General features: G+C 38.3%; 1 protein-coding gene across 11 annotated transcripts in view; it reads right to left on the bottom strand.

Annotated features, from left to right (window-relative positions):
* MAPK9 (mitogen-activated protein kinase 9) overlaps positions 1–20689 on the bottom strand; it is a 106838-nt gene that overhangs the window by 57160 nt on the left and 28989 nt on the right. For 9 of the 11 annotated variants that reach the window (XR_012160203.2, XR_012160204.2, XR_012160205.2 and 6 more), the window contains 8 exons: positions 19082–19211; positions 14524–14582; positions 11395–11533; positions 9788–9953; positions 8249–8320; positions 2991–3173; positions 1568–1692; positions 881–944 (listed from right to left, as the gene is read on the bottom strand). Coding sequence is in view for 8 of the 11 variants with exons in the window: in XM_073355417.1 (XP_073211518.1) it covers positions 881–944; positions 1568–1692; positions 2991–3173; positions 8249–8320; positions 9788–9953; positions 11395–11533; positions 14524–14582; positions 19082–19211 (938 nt within the window). In the remaining 3 variants the exon portion in view is untranslated. Of the gene's footprint in view, positions 1–880; positions 945–1567; positions 1693–2990; positions 3200–8248; positions 8321–8660; positions 8733–9787; positions 9954–11394; positions 11534–14523; positions 14583–19081; positions 19212–20689 lie in introns of those variants that run through there. The other 2 variants (XM_073355419.2, XM_073355424.2) reach the window with 2 other exon arrangements.

The following is a 20689-nucleotide window of genomic DNA, read 5'->3' as shown; positions in this document are numbered from 1 at the left end:
TTGAAATTAAACTTTTACAAAGGTCAGAAAAAAGTATGCCAGCTAAAAAACATAATAAAGTAAGTCAGACAACCTGTACTGGAAAAACCTTTGCACTCTTTTCATACCAATATAAATATTTTCATTCATAACTATGATGGAAATTACTTATCTATAAGTTCTTCTCTCTAAAGGTAATATTATGGGCCTGATCCTGTAGCCCTAACTTGTAAAACTAATTTTGCTAATGTGATTGAGACTACTTGATGAGTAAGGACTACCTCTCTTCTTGGTTTCACCACAAGGTTAAGTACACAATGCCATAAATAAGGAATAATTGTTACCAGAACACACAATGCCTTTCATCTTTTTGTGGAAATTACCAACATAGAACCTACTCAACAAAGAAAACGGGTGGCTTAGTAAAAATACACAACTCTGCTAGGCAGGATTCCTGTACTAGAACAGTTTTGAGACTAGGTATTGCGGTTTGGAGGGTGGATGGCGTATCTGTTTTGAAGAACTCATGATTAAGAAAAATATAGTAGAGATCCATTATAAACAAACAACCACTTACTTTGGAAGGCTGGTTTCATAAAACAAAAAAACCACACCACCCACCACACCCACAAAGAGAGCTAACAAAATACAAATAAAACTTGCATTTAGCAAACTACTACTTTCTTCCCTTTCCAAATGTATCGTATACCAAGCTATAATTAACTTAATAATATGACATTTATGATTTGTTGGGTCTTTAATCGTCACATTGCTGCATGCAGTATTGTATAATTAATCTGGTGGGTTCTGATCAGCCATGCAGTGTAGCAGTTACACTACTTTAGTAGTGATGGTTGATAAATTACCACCATCACTGGAATCAGTCATTTTTGGCTGTTACCTTTCCATTCTTCAATGGCATGTTCTCTTTCTTCCAGTTGTGCATCATAGATTTTAGGAGGAGGCTACAAAGAAAATAAAATCTGAAATATAACTGCAGCATTTCATTAGCATAATTAACCATGGTGTCAAAAAAAAAAAAAAAAAAAAGCAGCTAGTTAAAATGTTATTTTTAGTTTCTAATCTCTGGCTGGGTGCCTTGCCAATATCTCCATCCTATCTGTTTTGTAGAGGCGCCTCAGAATTATATGCTCTCAGTTTCAAAACTAAGTAAGCTACTGGAATGATGAACCAAAATTAGATTTGTCAGCTGAAAACTCAATACTAGGTTTAAAGAAATCATGAGGCCTGAAGGAGTCTCAACAAAATTAAATGGTTTTATCCTAAAGCGGATAGGATTAAAAACCTGCCTAAATTACTGTCACATTGGCAACTATATATCTATGGAGAGGAAATCAGCTGTAGGGGCTGTTTTCAGACCAACAGTAATGCCCCTTCTTGGGCTGTTTTGGAGGTGGTACTTCAATTACTTCAAGCTGCTATCCTCTCAAGATTACATATGTAATCTTTGCTAGCCTGAAAAGTGAGATTTCAACGTCTACTCTTGACCTGACACAAGACACCAACTACTGACTCAAATATGAAGATTAAAGTGATACTTTGAGTAGAATTTTTAATGTACACTTACTGCTTCTGCTTCAGCTGGATCATACCAGACCGTGATATATGGATGACGTAAGGCTTCATCTACAGAAATTCGTTTGTCTGGGTCTACTACCAGCATTTTTGATAATAAATCTCTAGCTTGACTTGCTAGAAGGGGGTACGGGAGACAAAAACAGAATTTCAGAAGCTAAAATGCTAAAGTGTAACAAAAAATATATGGTAGAATATATCCTAACAAAAAAGAAACACAAACAAAAATTCCTAAGAAAGTTAATAACTCAAGTAGTTCTATTAGTTAGTTACCTGTAGAATTCTTGGCCTTCAACCTTGTCTCACAATGAACCAAGATTAAACAGGTCTCTTATAAAACTTGTGTGAGAGTTTCATTGAACGTTATGCACCAAGATGAAATATGTGTCCAGTACAACTACACATCTGGCTGTACATATGAAAGTATTAACTCTACTGAGAGAAACTAGTATCTTCAAAAGCCAAATGAAAAAGTTTCTTTTTATTATATTGTTACATACATTTAAAATTAAGGTTACAATGTTTGAAATTAAACATTATTTAATACCATCCAAGTCATGGTCCCACTCTTGCAAATACACCCAAGTAACTTTGCTTGTGCGCCCAGTCTCATTGCAGTACTAGGCCCTGGTTTGTATGGCACTAAAATAATATTTCAAGTATAACAGCATAATCTGAATTTTAAAAATAGGTGTTAATAAAGTTAAAAGAAAGCTTTAGCTCTTGTAACTTATGAAGTCACTAATTCCTTTTGACAGAGTTATTGCTTATGGTGCATTAGATACCTATATCCTTATGGTGGTTTAGCAAGACTACTCACACAAGTGACGTTAATAATACGTATTTGCGGGATTGAGCCCAATATCAATATCAATGTGGTATCACATTGTTATAACAAATTTAAGCTGCCTGCTGCTGAGGCTTTTTAAATATAATTACAGTTGCACAGGGCCAAGAGGTAAATTCAACAGGCATGTCTAATATACTAGTAATTAAGAACAAATAATCTATTTAATCAATACGCAGTTAAAATGAGCATGACAACTACACATGCATATCAATATCAACTAGAGAAAGAGATCCATTTTCATTATAAAATGGCTTTCATAAAAATGGTTTTTTCAGTAAACATTCAAGCCATTTACTGTATCTTAATAGACTAGAATTTTGAGAATAGAATGTATATATTTAATCAAACTATTTTAATGGCAGCAGTAAGACATTTCATGGTGTGCTACCAATGCAGGAGAAAGCAAGGCTACTGCTTTCAGTCTCCTACCTCCTAATGCAATGTAGTGTGATGATATCAGACTGTATCACACCGGCATAGTGTCATGTTCGCATTGTCTGCCCTTACTGTATATACTTCAAGTGAACCAATTTAGAAAGACCCCCCTCCCCTCCAAATATCTTACTTTTTAATTTGTCACGGTCAGATTCCGATGGAAATATCCAATCTGGGAAGAGCTCTTCAAATTTGATACCCGGATATTTCGGTCTGTTTTCTACATAATTCCTCACAGTAGGCTGTAGTTTCTTCATAAAATCTGCTGATGGTGTTCCTAATTGTTCAATAACTTTATTCCATTGATCAATATCTGGATGCTACCTTTAGGAAAAGTAGCTGAAAAATTTCAAATCTGCATTGTGTAAGATATTGCTTATAGAAATGTGCCACAAAGCATTAGTGCGCACTGAAAGTAATGAAAACCTAGAAAGTAAGAGCCAAATCTGGATTGTAACATTGTTCTAGCAGCAACAGCATTCTGAGCGGTCATGCAAAGAACAAATTTGATTTCCAAAAATCAGACTTCCAATCCCAATATTAGGAAGGACTAAAAGTACTGCACAAAGTGTAAATCTCTTTTGAACAGAATCTACTGGCCATTTTTAAACGTGGCACTGACAGGATCCAAAAGGATTGGAGATTGGTGTCCATAATGAAGCACTTTGTTCATGGAGACAGGGATGAGAGAAAGGAAAGACTGGTGCCGAATCTTCTGGACCCAAGAGGTACAACACACCTCACAAATAAAGTTCATAAAGGGCAGGAAAAAGATCAGGACATACCTGACCAAATAATAACTGCATCACATTCAGAGTGAAGAATTCTGTACAACTTTTCTTCTACTTAAAGTCTGCATCACAGTGATTTTTCATCAGAAAACTGTTTTCTGAGAAGATGGAATGAAAATCCAACTCTACTGAATCATGATGGCTTCTAAAATGTCAAATCTGAATTTTCTATATAAGTGTTTTGTTTTTAACTATCAATTATGGTAGTACCTAACAAGAAGTGACTGTTCTTCAATCATAAGCTATGGCTACACCACACAGCTTACAGCAGTGCAGCTTGTAGCCACTCTAAACCAACAGGAGCGAGCTCTCCCATCAATTTAATTAATCCACCCCCAACAAGTGGCGGCAGCTATGTCGGAAGGAGAAGCTCTCCCGTAGACACAGTGCTGTTCACACCAGTGCTTAAGTCAGCATAAGTTACGTTACTCAAGGGGTGACCAAATCACACCCCTGGGTGACATAACTTGTGTCAACTTAAGCTGTAGTATAACCATAGCTTATTAGGAGTTCAAATGTAACTTCACAGGAGGTAACACACTTTTAAGATGCATTTTCCCAACTCTCCCCCTGCCCTCCTTACTATCTAAATGACAACTGTGCATCCCGTCTGCCAAGCAGTCTCATTTATCTGGCTTTTAAAACAGAATTTTGATTAAGAATGTGAATCTCAATTTGTTGCTGTATAAAGAGGATGCTTGAGGAGGAGTTAGGAAAACAACAACACACAATTTCTATGTTTTATTGGGATTACACTAGAAATTCCATGATTTTTCTACTTATTTATATTGAAAAAAAGTAGAGGAGGGGAAGAACTGAAGCATCTACTCTTCTCTGTACAGTCTGGGGTTCAGATAATATTTGGCAATGTGGCTCTATTAAGTGTTTTATTACATGTTATGAAATAGAAAGCATAACAATGTCTGAAGAGGACTGTATAGATAAGTTATTCTTGTATTATTTCTATCATCATTGACTGTGAAGCAGTTTTTGAGAATTCAGTCCAATATATGAAAAAGGTACATATGCCTGAAGATGCTTGGACAGCAAGTAAATTAATTTATGCAAGGTAGTTTATCTCAAAGATCTGACATTGGAGGAGACATTCTCAGTGAAAGAATCACTAATCATTTTCTGAATCAGAGGAATTTGGGATTCTAATGCAGTATTACATATTGCTGAACACCAACTCTGTCAACATTCACAAGTTAGACTTTTAGTTATGTCACATCTAAAGTTTTCTAGAATACCTATTTATGTAGCTGGAGAGTATAACAAAATGGCATGCCTTTGCATAAAAAAAATTCTATTTAGAAATTGTTGTTGGAAGTGCTTAAATTTCAGTTAGTCTGCCAAAAATACAGCCACTACTGAGAACTTTTCATACCTATGATATGCACTGATGCATATTAAAAATATAGACAGCTAATGCAAAGATTATTCTAATATAATGTATTTTTTTCATGCATTCAAACGGAAAACTGACATCAAAAGCATGGTAAATAAAAAATTACAAAAGTTAACTCTCATGCTAAAACAATGTGCACACAAAAAAAGTTGTTGAACACACACAAAAAATATTGTTCCCACCTGGAAACTGATTTCTGGTAGGGGCTTCACCAAACTACATTCAAAGGGTTTTCTCTCCTCAAAAGTATCACCAAAGTTAGGGCTTGTCTACACTGGCACTTTACAGTGCTGCAACTTTCTTGCACGTTTCAGCGCTGTAAAGTGCCAGTGTAGACAGTGCACCAGCGTTGGGAGCTGTGCTCCCAGCGCTGGTAGCTATTCCCCTCGTGGAGATGGGTTTTTTTTAATAGAGCTGGGAGAGCTCTTTCCCAGTGCTGGTGCCGTGACTACACAGCCACGTTAAAATGCTGTCATGGCAACGCTTTAACATTGCTAGTGAAGACATACCCTAAGGATTAATCAGTTAATTGAATAAAACTTCACACCCAGCCCCATCTTTCATAATCCCTACTTCTCTTTCCTTAGACAGTAACAGTCTTAGGAAAATTTAATGACCAACAGTAACCTACCGAAGAACTGAACCGGACCAATGAGTGTTTAACTGGATTTCTCCAAAGGACCACAGCAATGTTGAAAGTAGAAACAAACATTTGTTATGCTCTAGGACTGGGACCACTACAAACCTGGGTTTAATAAGCTATGCCTTGCAGCATTTGAAACACAGACTAGGCAGAAGCTTGATATGTAATGCAAGGTGTGCACACGATGGTATGTAACAGCCTGGCAGATTTCATCCGCAGAAGCAGATGGCAGCCTCTGGGGCAGAGGCTGTCCTTATCTTACTGATATGAGACTTCACTCCTAGAAGTCCATGAGTAGATTGTAACACATGGGGAGTTTACCTAGCTATAGTGGATCTATAAGCTCTCTGACTCTTCTTGAAGCTCTGGAGAAAGATAAACAGGGAACTGAGTTTTCCTAAATCCTAACATCTAGAGAAATATTCCAGTCCTCCAAAGTCGTAATTACTTCCAGGAAGACACTGGGTGGACTCTGGTACCTGTTTTCCTCCTCTGCTCCTCACCATTCTGTGTTTGAATTAAGCTGCTTCCTCCTCCCGCTGACTACCTGGGAAGGGGGAGCATTGACAGCACAGAAGATGGAGGAAGGGAGGGAGAAAAAAAAAAAAATAGTCCTGCTCTCCTTTCTGGTACCTGGCATCATACCAACTAGGAAGAGCAATTGCAAGGAAAGTCCTGCTCAACCCCTGCAATTCTAGAATACAGAATGCACTCTGGCCAGCACCAAGCTGTGTAGGGGTAGCGCATGCTCAACATAGGCAGAATCTTTGGCGAATAAGCCACCAGCCTCTAACAAACGCCTACTGTGCATATGTTAACCATGATTTTCTGAGGCCAAACATGGGTGATTTTTACGCAGACAATCCAAGGCGTATCCCTCTGCCAGGGTTCAAGTGCCTGTGCCAAAGGGTGGAAGTGCTAGGGATTCTCAATGAAACAGCTGTAAGAATCTAACGAGCAAAAACAATGTATTTTTCTCCAACCTCGTTCTATGAAACTGCTGAACCATTTTAGCTGGAACTTAAAAATATACCTAAGGCAGACACCTGAAATAGAAAATTTCAGCTCAAATGGTTAAAGTTTGACAAAGTAATAAGCAACTAGAAACAGATTCTTAGAACGGAAAACGTGAGGCAACATTAACTATCAGCATAGCTACCAGCAACACCTACAATATAGATAGTACATGCTACATTAAATCTAGATTGGTGGAGCTTTATTTACCCTTCCAGAAGGAAAACTGATTCATTATATACATATTTGACAAGTATGAAAAAAATCCCTTGATTTATTTATGAATAAATTTATGAATAAATCAAGACAGCAATCAGGATAGCCAACGTTAACATGCAAGTGAGAAGATATACAACATACATGAAGAATTGTGTTAGGTTGGTCTGAAGGCTTTGAAGGATAAAACAAATATACAAGGGAAGAAGAGGTGAAAAAAATTGTATATTAATTATTTTGTGCTGTTAAATTAATGCATGTTAAATAGCTGCTGAAGATTAGTGTCATGAATTTAGCATTCAGATTTAAATTTCTGTATTGTTACATATTTATGTTTTTTATAGAGGTTATATTTTCACAGAATCTACTTTATATAGATTAAAAAACTGGGAAAATAAAAAATTTATTGATGCAGAACTAGATGTTTCACTTTTCAGTGTTTCATTTTCAGAGTAATTAAAATGGAGAAAAATGTAGTCTCCTTTCCAATTTTGATATTATAAACTGGAAAGAAGTAAATAAGCTATGTTTTATACTTTGCCTGTAGGAAAAGGCTTTGAAATATACTAAATTATTATTAATTTTTTGTACAATATATCTATTGGCAAAGATCATTTAAGTCATCTTAACCAGATGTATTTAATGAGTTAAGAGACCAAGATATCAAGTTTGTAAGAACAAAGTTTTAGAAAAATCCAAGAACAGAAATGTTTCCATAAAATTAAACAAAATTTCAAAAGAAAAAGGTCTTTAATTTTAAATGTACATTCCCCTTCTGCAACATTTGCATCTGAGACACTGCAGCACTGCTGTGTGCTATTATACAAGTACCAAAAAGCAAAAACAAGAACAAAAGAACTAAAAAACCCTAAAAACCAAAGAACTATTGAGAGTAGGATTATTTTCATTGTACAAACACAGAAATGCTGGAAGCAAACAGCATAAATTGTGAAAAGTAAATTTTTCAAGATTTCCTTTTTAATGATTTAACTACTAGAAACACTAGCAAGGAAATTTGCTTTTTAACCTAGCAATATCCTTTTAAAGCTGCAAAATGTGAAGTTGTTAATATGAATAGTAAGCCTTCAAGCAGTAAGAACTACGTTAAATGTTGTCAAGTAAGTAGGAGAAAAAAAAAGAAAGTTCAGCTATTTGGTTAATGACACTAATTTCAAACATTACAATAGATCCATTAAAATATAGTAGTGAAATATTTTGTTTTCTTTTTTATGCTTTTATATACATAAATAGATAAAAATAATTGTGCATCTTTGGTGGATGTGAAAAAGGATTCAAGGATGACTAGGGAAGGATACGATCAGTGCCTTGGAATATCACACAACCTTTCACCAATTCTCCCATGATGCACCCAACTGACCAGATATCAACTGAAAGTAAAAATGAAATGATCAAATTATGAAGTGTCATGAACAAAAGTGGAAAACTTAAAAAAAGCTAAACAAATAAACCTACTATCTACAATAAAAACAGAAGAATGCAGAAAACCAAACTGCTAACAGATGAGTTTCTCAACAGTACAGAACACTGACTTCGCTTTTTTCCTAAGTTTTGCAATTAGACAATAATTCAGTTTTTGTTTTGTAGGCCTTGCGTTTTTTTTTTTTAAAACTCCATAAAATGCTTTTCTGATCAGTTCTTAAATCCTTCAATTACTTTTAAATATTTATCATACTTTACAATCCCTGAAACCACTGTGAAGAAGGATACAATCTCTTCCTGGGAACAGGACCTTATGGAGGACCATTTCTGCCATTATGCACCCAACAGACCAGATATCCACTATCATATGTTAGGTGCAACAAGGACAAAAGATTAAAGATTTTTTTTAAATTACGACAAACAGTTTTTTAATTTGTAAAATTTAAACTGCGTATTTACTGTTTTACAGATTAGTTTATTATTCTTAATGTTATTTAGAATGTTCTCGTCCAATTCAGGACACATTCTACTACACGCATACTAAACATTTTTTGACCCACACCAATTACTGTACTGTCAAGGGCCCTGTGTATCAGACAGAACCCATCATAACAGCTGACTCAGGAAAATTTTGTGGACCTCTCAGGTTAGAAAGCCACAACGAAGTTTTACACCTCAAAAAAGGTATGCTCCCAGGCCATATAATGCTAATCCAGGCTAAGGAATATGAAGAGAAGGGATGCACTGGGCTGAAGGTCTAGAGTAGAATGCAGGGTATCATCTGCCTCACAAGCAATCATCTGAAAACTTTTTTTTTATGAGGGAATGAAATTCAAGGACATTGTCCTTGCTGAAAGCTTTGTTTAAGATACCACTCTGAAACCTGTTAAGATGTAGTATTAATACTACAGCGTCCAAAGCGTCTTAGGTGCTACATAGACCTAGGATGGTATAAAGACACTCCCTGGCCCAGAGAGCTTAAACAGACATGACGAAAATGAAGCAACAAATGTGGGGGTGGTAAACAGGGGGAAAGAGAAGATGCCTTAGAGCAAGTTAATTATTTCCTATAGTGGTTCTGCTAGATTTTTAAAATCTATAATTGTCTTATAAACAATGTATTCTTTTTTGAGGATGGAACAACGGTAATAGGACTAAAGAACTATGCGGAGTGCAGCAAGTGAGAATGGAAGGGGACGGGGACAGAGAGAGAAGTAATAGAGAAAAAGGCACCAGGAACAGGACAAAAGCTATTCCTCAAATGTTTAACTCTGTAAATCTCAGTATTCTCATCACCATGTTATACATTACGTTAGCATTAGAGATAGAAGACTTAAAAGTGTACTGCCAGAGAGATTCATCCAAGAGAGCTGCACTTTAGAGAAAAGGTTTAATACTTCATTGCTGCAACTTACCATTCTCTTTGTATCCCATGCCTAGGATAACCTCCGGTGCTCTGTAATACCGTGTTACTACGTATGGTGTCATCATAAAATTAGTACATGCTGTTCTTGCCAGTCCAAAATCAAGGATTTTGAGTGTACAATCTGATTTTACTACTATATTGCTGGGTTTCAAATCCTAAAGAAAAATTATTTCAGTTAACAGAAAGGCTCAACATTCTAAAAGATACCATACGACCTTCCATAAAATCAATGTAAGCCACCACACTGTATTGAACATTAACATCTTAATATACATTTCTTGTGTGCATTCTTTTAGTTAATTTATATACAAATTATATGCACAGAAAAATACTTTGAAAGAGCATTATTAAGATTGCAAAGTCAAGCACTTAAAAGTCAGGAAATGACATAATTAAGGTTGCCCACACAACCTTAATTCAGACCTCTTGTGCATATGCGCTATGAATCACTCTTTAATTACATGATCACATACTACATTTTCCACAGGACCTGCCTTATTCAGTGCAAAGAATGTACCTGCTCTGAGGATGAATCAGGGTTGTGTAGCCAAATTAAGGTTGCATGGGCAATCTTAGTTCAACCATTTCCTAACATTTGAGCGTTTGACTTTGCAAACCTAAACTATGCTAAAAAACATTATAGTGTGTGTATAATTTCTTAGGTTTTGAAATCAAACTGAAAAGACAAAAATTCCAGCATGTGACATCATACTGTCACCCACATGGGTCATCACCAGGGTTGGAGCCTTTAGATCTCTACTGCTGAGACCTCTACAGGTAATGGAGTAACCAATACCACCAGTAAGTTGTCATTCTCTATGTGGACCAGCACGAGAGAGAGGGATGGAACACTTTGCTAGTGGGTTTCACAGATATTTGTTGACAGCAGAGGAACAGTGAGATTAGGGAATCTTGCATTCCATTCTAGAGTTTATAAACTTTCTTTATTGTGTTTTAACAATGAACTTGAAGGAGGAGACGATGAAGGCAAGAAGTTCCAGGCACATGGTTGCATAGAAGAAATTAAAAGGCAGGAATGGAAGGAACTGAAACCCACAAAGGAGCAGGACTAGTTGTGCAGACTGAGACAGCAAATAGGCCCAACAGAGCTACAGAAAGGCAGGACATCGGCTGTGCAGGGCTTTGAAATTTTGAGCAACCATTTACCGATTTTACCTTGAGTATTAATATGATTGTCGCACGTAATTTTTTAAAAGGCATCATTTTAATACAAATTATTCTCTTGTTTTAGCCATAAGGTTCTTGGAGCATCCTTACTCATGTTCTGTTCCCTATCAATTTTAATATCTTGTACTTTATATTTTTCCCTAATTTGTATTTATATTTAGTCTCATTTAACATGAAAAAAAAATCACAGAAAATGCCCTTTTATCATCTGCAGAACTGGTTTGGTTTTTGGAGTTTCATTTATCACATACTTCTGTCTGTCTGTTCTTGAACCAGATATGGTTTTCACATTACTATTAATAATATGAATAAGAAACGGAATACTGATTTACAAGATAACCAAAAGAAGATATAAATGCCACCTTCAAAGATGCATGTTGTCAATGTCACTATCAAAACACTACCTACTCTGTGGATGATACCAGCTGAATGGAGATGTTTGATACCACACAACATCTGGTAGAGAAGGTAGGACATTCTTTCATGATCCAACTCCATATGAATAACCTGGCACAAGTTAGCATCCATCAGTTCCATAACCAAATACCTACAGTATAAAGAATAAAAAAAATTTTTTTTTCCATCTCAGGTATTTTATAACTAACATCAGAGCATATTTTTAAAATAGGACCCCATGCAAGTCACTGAAACATGTGTTGGAATGTTAGCAAAAATAGTGAATGTCATAATTTAAGTTGTTTAAAACAACATTCTAAAAACAGTAAAAGTTTGAATAAAAATGAACATATACTCTCTCACAAGAGAGTGGAAATCCATTAAAACCATCAATTCTACCAAACAAAATTTAAGAGCAGGACTGTTAGTTGATGTTGTCTCTCTTAATGTAACCTAGGTACAGATGAAATTTAAACAGACGTTACACATAGGATAAAGAAATAAACATGTCACATTGAGATTTCCTTTCACTGTGTACTGACTTAACATCAACAAAATTAGGGAAAACATTTTGTGAAATAAAGAACAATGATTAATTTCCAAGTTAATGTGTGATCCTTCTTCATGCCATTCATCATATAAATCCATTCCAAAGCTGCAACACCACCCACATTGACAGGTTTCAGAGGAACAGCCGTGTTAGTCTGTATTCGCAAAAAGAAAAGGAGTACTTGTGGCACCTTAGAGACTAACCAATTTATTTGAGCATGAGCTTTCGTGAGCTACAGCTCACTTCATCAGATGTTTACCGTGGAAACTGCAGCAGACTTTATATACACACAGAAATCATGAAACAATACCTCCTCCCACCCCACTGTCCTGCTGGTAATAGCTTATCTAAAGTGATCAACAGGTGGGCCATTTCCAGCACAAATCCAGGTTTTCTCACCCTCCACCCCCCCACACAAATTTACTCTCCTGTTGGTGCTAGCCCATCCAAAGTGACAACTCTTTACATAATCAAGTCGGGCTATTTCCTGCATAGATCAAGGTTTTCTCACATCCCCCCCACCCCCATACACACACAAACTCACTCTCCTGCTGGTAATAGCTCATCTAAACTGACCATTCTCCAGGTTTAAATCCAAGTTAAACCAGAACATCTGGGGGGGGGGGGGTAGGAAAAAACAAGAGGAAACAGGCTACCTTGCATAATGACTTAGCCACTCCCAGTCTCTATTTAAGCCTAAATTAATAGTATCCAATTTGCAAATGAATTCCAATTCAGCAGTTTCTCGCTGGAGTCTGGATTTGAAGTTTTTTTGTTTTAAGATAGCGACCTTCATGTCTGTGATTGCGTGACCAGAGAGATTGAAGTGTTCTCCGACTGGTTTATGAATGTTATAATTCTTGACATCTGATTTGTGTCCATTTATTCTTTTACGTAGAGACTGTCCAGTTTGACCAATGTACATGGCAGAGGGGCATTGCTGGCACATGATGGCATAGATCACATTGGTGGATGTGCAGGTGAACGAGCCTCTGATAGTGTGGCTGATGTTATTAGGCCCTGTGATGGTGTCCCCTGAATAGATATGTGGGCACAATTGGCAACGGGCTTTCTTGCAAGGATAAGTTCCTGGGTTAGTGGTTCTGTTGTGTGGTATGTGGTTGTTGGTGAGTATTTGCTTCAGGTTGCGGGGCTGTCTGTAGGCAAGGACTGGCCTGTCTCCCAAGACTTGTGAGAGTGTTGGGTCATCCTTTAGGATAGGTTGTAGATCCTTAATAATGCGTTGGAGGGGTTTTAGTTGGGGGCTGAAGGTGACGGCTAGTGGCGTTCTGTTATTTTCTTTGTTAGGCCTGTCCTGTAGTAGGTAACTTCTGGGAACTCTTCTGGCTCTATCAATCTGTTTCTTTACTTCTGCAGGTGGGTATTGTAGTTGTAAGAAAGCTTGACAGAGATCTTGTAGGTGTTTGTCTCTGTCTGAGGGGTTGGAGCAAATGCGGTTGTATCGCAGAGCTTGGCTGTAGACGATGGATCGTGTGGTGTGGTCAGGGTGAAAGCTGGAGGCATGCAGGTAGGAATAGCGGTCAGTAGGTTTACGGTATAGGGTGGTGTTTATGTGGCCATTGTTTATTAGCACTGTAGTGTCCAGGAAGTGGATCTCTTGTGTGGACTGGACCAGGCTGAGGTTGGTGGTGGGATGGAAATTGTTGAAATCATGGTGGAATTCCTCAAGGGCTTCTTTTCCATGGGTCCAGATGATGAAGATGTCATCAATATAGCGCAAGTAGAGTAGGGGCTTTAGGGGACGAGAGCTGAGGAAGCGTTGTTCTAAATCAGCCATAAAAATGTTGGCATACTGTGGGGCCATGCGGGTACCCATAGCAGTGCCGCTGATCTGAAGGTATACATTGTCCCCAAATGTGAAATAGTTATGGGTAAGGACAAAGTCACAAAGTTCAGCCACCAGGTTAGCCGTGACATTATCGGGGATAGTGTTCTTGACGGCTTGTAGTCCATCTTTGTGTGGAATGTTGGTGTAGAGGGCTTCTACATCCATAGTAGCCAGGATGGTGTTATCAGGAAGATCACCGATGGATTGAAGTTTCCTCAGGAAGTCAGTGGTAGATATCACAGTGATTGGAGCCTCATGAATACTTTGATAGATCTTTTACCACCATATGCAAGGGCTAGGATAAGAAATGTATTCAGCTTGTAATTGAGGCTGGAGGTACTGGGAGTCTGATGGGCTTGATCTCAGAAAAGCATGTCAGGTTAACCACATTGAGTTATTGGCTTGAAGTGACTTATTTGACTGTCCTTCTTTGTCAAGGAAAACAGCTGTGATAATTACAGATCCATGTGTTGTCAGTAGAGGTGGCAGAGGGCTGATGAAAAGGTAAGCATTCCTTTTACTTTTCCCATTATTTTCTATTACTACACACATATCACAACAACTTTAGTTATAGATTTTCTCAAGGAGCTCACTGTAACATTTAAAGATTAATTACAGGCCAGAGATTCTATCCTCAGTACCATATTTTTTCACAGCCAGAAAAGTTGTAAGAAAGCACAGAATACGCCTCTATATTCAGGACAATGTTTATCAAGAAAAATTTAAGAACTACAGTACTTACACATCTTGAAATTCTTCCAGTGACTTCTGTGGTGTGAATACATTTAACAAACTAATTATCTATAAAGAAAAATAAAACATGAAGAAACCTTAAATATATGAATTTTTACAGACTAAATGTAGAGCAAGACAATGTGGTTATTAAAACAATTTCAAAAACGCAGTTTCTCTCTTTTTACACTGCTGATTTACTTTGCCACTCAACTTCGACAGTGAAACTAGACTGCTTTGTTACCAACATATTTCATTGGTCTTATTTCACACATACAAGTACAATACTGCAGCATCTGTGTTGAAGTATCACAGGAGATCCTGTACATTTTTTAAAAGGTCACATTTAAGTTACATGAAACTACTTCTCCTCCCACCCACACATCAAATAAAACCTAAAATTTTGTGCCTAGAATAACAGCTTGGTCATGTATTTTATCACTCAAAAATTCTGATATTTGAGAGAAAAAGTGGTGTGCAAGTATTTTCTATCCTTAGAAAAATGGCTTCCAAATAGTACATAGACAGAGATGCCCCATCAACCTGTTTGCTCTATGGATATATCTACACAGCAAAGAAAAACCCACAGCTGGCCCATGCCAGCTGACTTGGACTTGCGGGGCTTGGGGTGCGAAGCTTTTTCATTGCTGTGTAGTCCCTGCCAGGGTCCCAGAACTTGGGCTGCAGCCCAAACTCGGAAGTCTACACAGCAATTAAACAGCCCTGCAGCAGGAGCTCCATGAGCCTAAGTCAGCTGGCACGGACCAGCCGCGTGTGTCTAGTTGCTGTGTAGACATGCCTTATGTTTCTGGAAAAAGTTCTCAAAATCCTTCAAACGTTTCATAACAATATGGTCCTGGCATTCATATCCTGTATTCTTGTAATTAGGATACTTAGTACTTGCACCAGTATGATGCTTTAGGTTTTCAAAGCACTGTCAAGTTCAATCTGCTGCAAATCCTACCTCGACACCTCAACGTGACGCACCGGTGACCCTGGCTGTTCGACAGAGATGGTAGAGGAGTGCCTTCTCCGGCAGGTCTCACCATGCTATCAAGGGGTCGGACTGTCAGCCCAGCAAGGAGGTTGCTTCCTCTGTGGAGGGGCTTATAATCCCTCTTTCTGAGGATGTAAGCTAGCTAAGTTGAGGAGGTAAATGCGCCACTGACAGCCCAGCCAGCAGGTGGCTGAAAACAATGGCTAAGACAACACGGAAAGCCAAGTCTCAGTTCTCTGCACGTTCCTCGATCCCCATTCCGAAGGCAGTGAGGCATTCGAATGGCGAGAGGCTGCAAAGACTCTCAGAAACCAGGTCACCAAAAGGAAACCGGACAACTCTCTGAGTGTGCACTTGTAACTGCAGAACACTGATAAGGGAGGAATCGATAACCCATCTCATGGAGGAAAAGGCAAAAACAGCCTGCGATGTGCTGGGTGTTTGCGAAACATGACGAAAGAAGGAGATGGAGGTCAACTGGAGGGATGGAAGCACAGTCATTCAAGGAAAAGGAGAAGGCACGAGGACAGTTGGAGGAGTCGGATTCATCATAAACAAGGAATGGTCTTCGAAACTGTCTCATGCCATTTAAAGTCATTGCGTATCGGGGTGCTTTACCTCCGACTGAACTGAAATAGTACCCTCAAAATCATCCAGATCTATGCTCCCAAAAGTGCACGCGAAGATGATGATGTGGAAGGATTCTATCAGGAACTGGAGCAAACCCTCGCTCAGAGTTCCACATATATGATCGTGATGGGAGATTTTAATGCCAAGGTTGGAAGAGGGAGAGAGGGCGAAAAGTTCATAGGAAGGTACAGTATTGAAGAACGAAACAAACAAGGAGAACGACTAGCTATATTGGCAGAGACGAGGAGAATGTTTATTGGTAACACCTGGTTCCAAAAGAAGGCCAACAGAAGATGGACCTGGATCGCACCAAACGCGAAGACAAAAAATGAAATAGATTACTTTCTGATCGATAGACGACACATCGTGCAGGATATTTCAGTAGTGCCATCACTCAATATTGGTAGCGATCATCACCTACTGAGAGCCAGACTCACGTTCACTATGAAGGTGGAGAAAAAGGCGCTGTGAATAGCGAACAGAAGGCACCAACCGGTAGCTATCAACAAGGCAATCCTGAAGGAAAACATTTCTAGGGAAAATTGGAGCCTCCTGGATGACTGTGACGACGATTATGAGAACTTCAGTAAGAGACTAAAAATGTGCGTCAAATCAGCTGAGCGTAAAAGACAAAGAAGAGCTAGTAGAAGAATCTCGGAGAATACAAAGACTTTATTGGAGAAGCGGAGGAAAATGAAAAGAAATGGCAGTGACAGGCTTGAGTACTCCCTTCTCTCCAGGCTCATACGAATGAAGTTGAAGGAAGACTTCAAGTTGAGAAAATTCGAACCGAAGAGCTCCTAAAGGCTGCTGAAGATCGTAAAAGTCTCAAAAAATGCAAATGGGAACTGGTGTTGTACAGGTCATCATTATGGGCTTTGAAGATCAGGGACGGAGAATCAGTAACTGATCGAACAGAGATGGAGGCAATCTGCAAGGATTTCTATACCCAGCTGTTTGCATCCTGCACAATAGACTACATCTTCACTCTAAATCAACTCCTAGAGCGTTCAAGGGAATACAGGTTCCCTTTGTGCATTGCCTTCGTGGACTACGAGAAGGCATTCGACAGTGTAGATACTAAAGCCGTTCTTGAAGCTCTTTCAGAACAGGGCATCAGCGCGAAATATATCATATTACTAAAGGAAGTGAACTCTGGCTGCAGCATGGACATAATATAATATATTAATAGAATATTAATAATATATTATAATATAATACATCTTATATTTCATGTATTATATGAACTCTGGCTGCAGCATGGACATTTCCCTGTTTGATACTCCCCTCCAAATCCCCATCGAGAAAGGTGTGAAACAAGGAGATACAGTTTCACCAAAATTATTCACAGCCTGTCTTGAATTGGTTTTTCGACGAGCAAACTTGAAAGGTGGGACTAATATCAACGGCAAGCAGCTAAACCATCTCAGGTTCGCAGATGATATAGTGTTGATAGCCAAAAATACAGCCCAGCTTGAGAGAATGGTTAAAGAACTGAACGCGAAAAGTAGTCAAGTCGGATTAAAAATGTACCGGTCGAAAACAAAATACATGAGATCAGATGTTCTGCCAAGAACCCAAATAACTCTTGGAGGAGAGCAGATCCCAGAGGTTGATAAATACGCTTATTTTGGCCAGGACGTCAACATGTGCCAGGATCAAAAAGGCGAACTGTCGTGCAGAAAAAAAGCTGGATGGTGTGCATTCAATGACAGCAAGGACATCCTCCAAGGAAAGATCAGCAAAACAACTCGAGCAAATCTTTTTAACTTGACCGTGCTTCCAGCGATGTTATATGGCAGCAAAACATGGTCGCTGACAAAGATTGAACATCATCAACTGTCTGTCACACAGAGGGCGATGAAACGAACATTTCTGGGCAGCAGTCCGGAGTGGGAGACGTTGTTGAAAGCAGGCTCAGCAAAATAAGGTGGGCGGGACATGTGGCCCAACTCAGCGACAACAGATGGACTGCAGCTATATCCGAGTGGTATCGATGAGAACAGAAATGGCCACGCGGTCAGCCTCCAAAGAAGTGGGTTGATTTCCTAACAAGGAGATATGGACAAGCATGGCGAAGGATGGCCAAAGCAAGAGAAGACTGCAAGACAGGTGATTGGCTCAGTCTCAACTGATGAAGGACCGACAGTCTACGCAGTCCAGTTCAATCAAGATTTACACAAATAAAACATAGCATATCTTCCATATTATTCAGATAAGCTAGCAGCAGCAGCAGCATAGTACCATCTCACTGTTGCTAACAGGCAAGTACTGTCAAACTATGAGTCTGTCTCAAAGTTTACCCTTGAGCACAGGTTGTTTTTTGTTTAGGTTTGTTTTTCTGTTTTTTGTTGTTGTTTTTTTTAAAAAAACAAACAGATTGAAAGATGGAGGCCAGGAAAAGCCTTCTTGCTTAGACCAGGGGAACTTACAATTGTGTACCACACTGATGTGCAAATCCACACTGAAACACGGTAAGAGAGCCTTGGTGCTAGTATGACTTTCTGGGGTAAACTGCATTGCAGCAACCCAGTTTTACACTGGTGCAGGACCTACATTGGGGGGTTCTACTAATGCAGCTGCATTGATTCAAAAACCTCATTCCCCTCCCAAACTCAAAAGGAAACAAAGCACCCACTCCCACCCATAAACCCAAATATGCATTGGGTCTAACTAAAAAAATGTTCTTGTTTAATATTAGACACATTAATATATGTTACCAAAGCTCCAGCACTCTTTCATTGCTTTATATTTTGAATACTTGAGAAAAGTCAAAACTTTTAGAATAGTCTTTGCAATCTACAATAATTTACCAATTCTGACCCACACTTAACCAGTTTTGACCTTTCCATAATTTAGGCTTACTTTAATGCACTCTTGTTCACTATTAGTAAGAGTATTATTTGAAAATAAATTAAATTCTTGAGAAAAATAAACTTACGTTTTTGTGATTGACACATTTTAAAAGAACAAGTTCCCTGTAAGCTCTTTTTGCATGAGTTTGGTTCTGAAAAGGACGACTCAGCTTCTTTACCGCAACATTTATCCCAAGGACTGTATCAAATGCAGCACTGAAAGTTTTGAAAGAAACATCGTAAGTGCAAATATTTTAGGGGAACAAGAAGAAACCAAGGCTTGAAACCATACATATCCACAAACCTGGTCATATTCATTTCTTCTCGTCTCTGTTCACACACAAACAAAACGGAACCTGCATATCTTTTACCAGTGATGACTGAAGAATAAAACAGAAGCCCTCTGCATTTTTATTGAAAATTTCAATAGCACCTTCTCCAAGATAGGGGGCAGAAATCCCAGCATTTTGGTCAAAATCCAACTTTAAGTTGTATTAACCTTACTTGAAATAAAAAGTTTCTCTGATGCTTAATTTGGGTTACATGAGTTTTTCCACACAGTGCTGCTGGCACTACTTTTAGGGTAGATGTACTTCTGTTGCAAATATTAACTATGCACTACTAAAGTCTTCACTTTAAATCCAAATGCCTTAGTGCATCACTTCCCCGGCTAACACACAGGGCTCTGGACACTGAGACCCTTATAGGTATGCAGTTTAAGGCATTTTTGAAGCTTGCAAAATATGACAAGTTAATTAATTTTACTAATTGCGTCCTTCAGTATTCTCTAGCTTTATGATTCATTGGGAGAAGGGCACTCCAACCCACAGACTGAACAACAGGATTCACAGATTTTAGGAAGAATGGCTATCTTTTAACTGAAAACCTACTAGATTTGCTTTTATCTCAAGAGCTTTACTTTTTCTTAGTGACCTTCTGCCTCCATTTACATGAGCAAGTTTTGCAGGGGAGTTTCAAATTTTGTTCTCAATAGCCACAAGTAACTAATTCTGAGCATATATGATCCACTCTCTATTTTGGCTGCTCAGTTAGTGCCAATGGATGTTCTGCTCTGCCACATATTTTTCAAATATTTTTAAAGCTATTTGTGAGCAGCTTCTCTTTACTTCTTCCTCTTTAGGGCACAAATAACAGTAGACTGAAGAACACCATAATATCACTGTACTCCTGCACAATAGTCTTCCCTCTGGTAGCGTCAACATTGAAATAAAATAGCACCTACTCTGTCAACATTAAATCACTACTCCTCCTACAGGGAAAGCAATACCGTTCAAGAGAAGGTGGACACGATTATGTGTCCAGATTCTAATTAACACACATTTCTAACCTAAAATTAGAGTCTATTAGCAGTTACCTATTTTATATAACTGCTTTGTTGAAAGAAGTCACCATTATCAGGTAATTTTCAATAGTTCACAGAACCAAAGTTTGAATATGTAAAACAGAATACATAAGGGGAGGAAGGCAACTGAACAAATGTTTTTAAAATAGTATTTTTTGCCCAGCCAGCATGAATAAGTGGACATTTTTCAATATTTACCCAATCAAGAGAACACTGTATTAGGAAATAGGAAGTGTTATACATATTAACTCTGTGAATCAGTACAAAATATCAAATTATCTTAGTAAACAAGTAGGAGTCCAGTGGCACCTTAAAGACTAAACAGATTTAT

Source organism: Lepidochelys kempii, chromosome 8 (genome assembly GCF_965140285.1).
Source record: "Lepidochelys kempii isolate rLepKem1 chromosome 8, rLepKem1.hap1, whole genome shotgun sequence".
In the NCBI taxonomy this organism is placed as follows: Eukaryota; Metazoa; Chordata; order Testudines; family Cheloniidae; genus Lepidochelys; species Lepidochelys kempii.
Note: the sequence above shows the minus strand (reverse complement) of the source record. Positions and strands in the feature narration are given on the sequence as shown.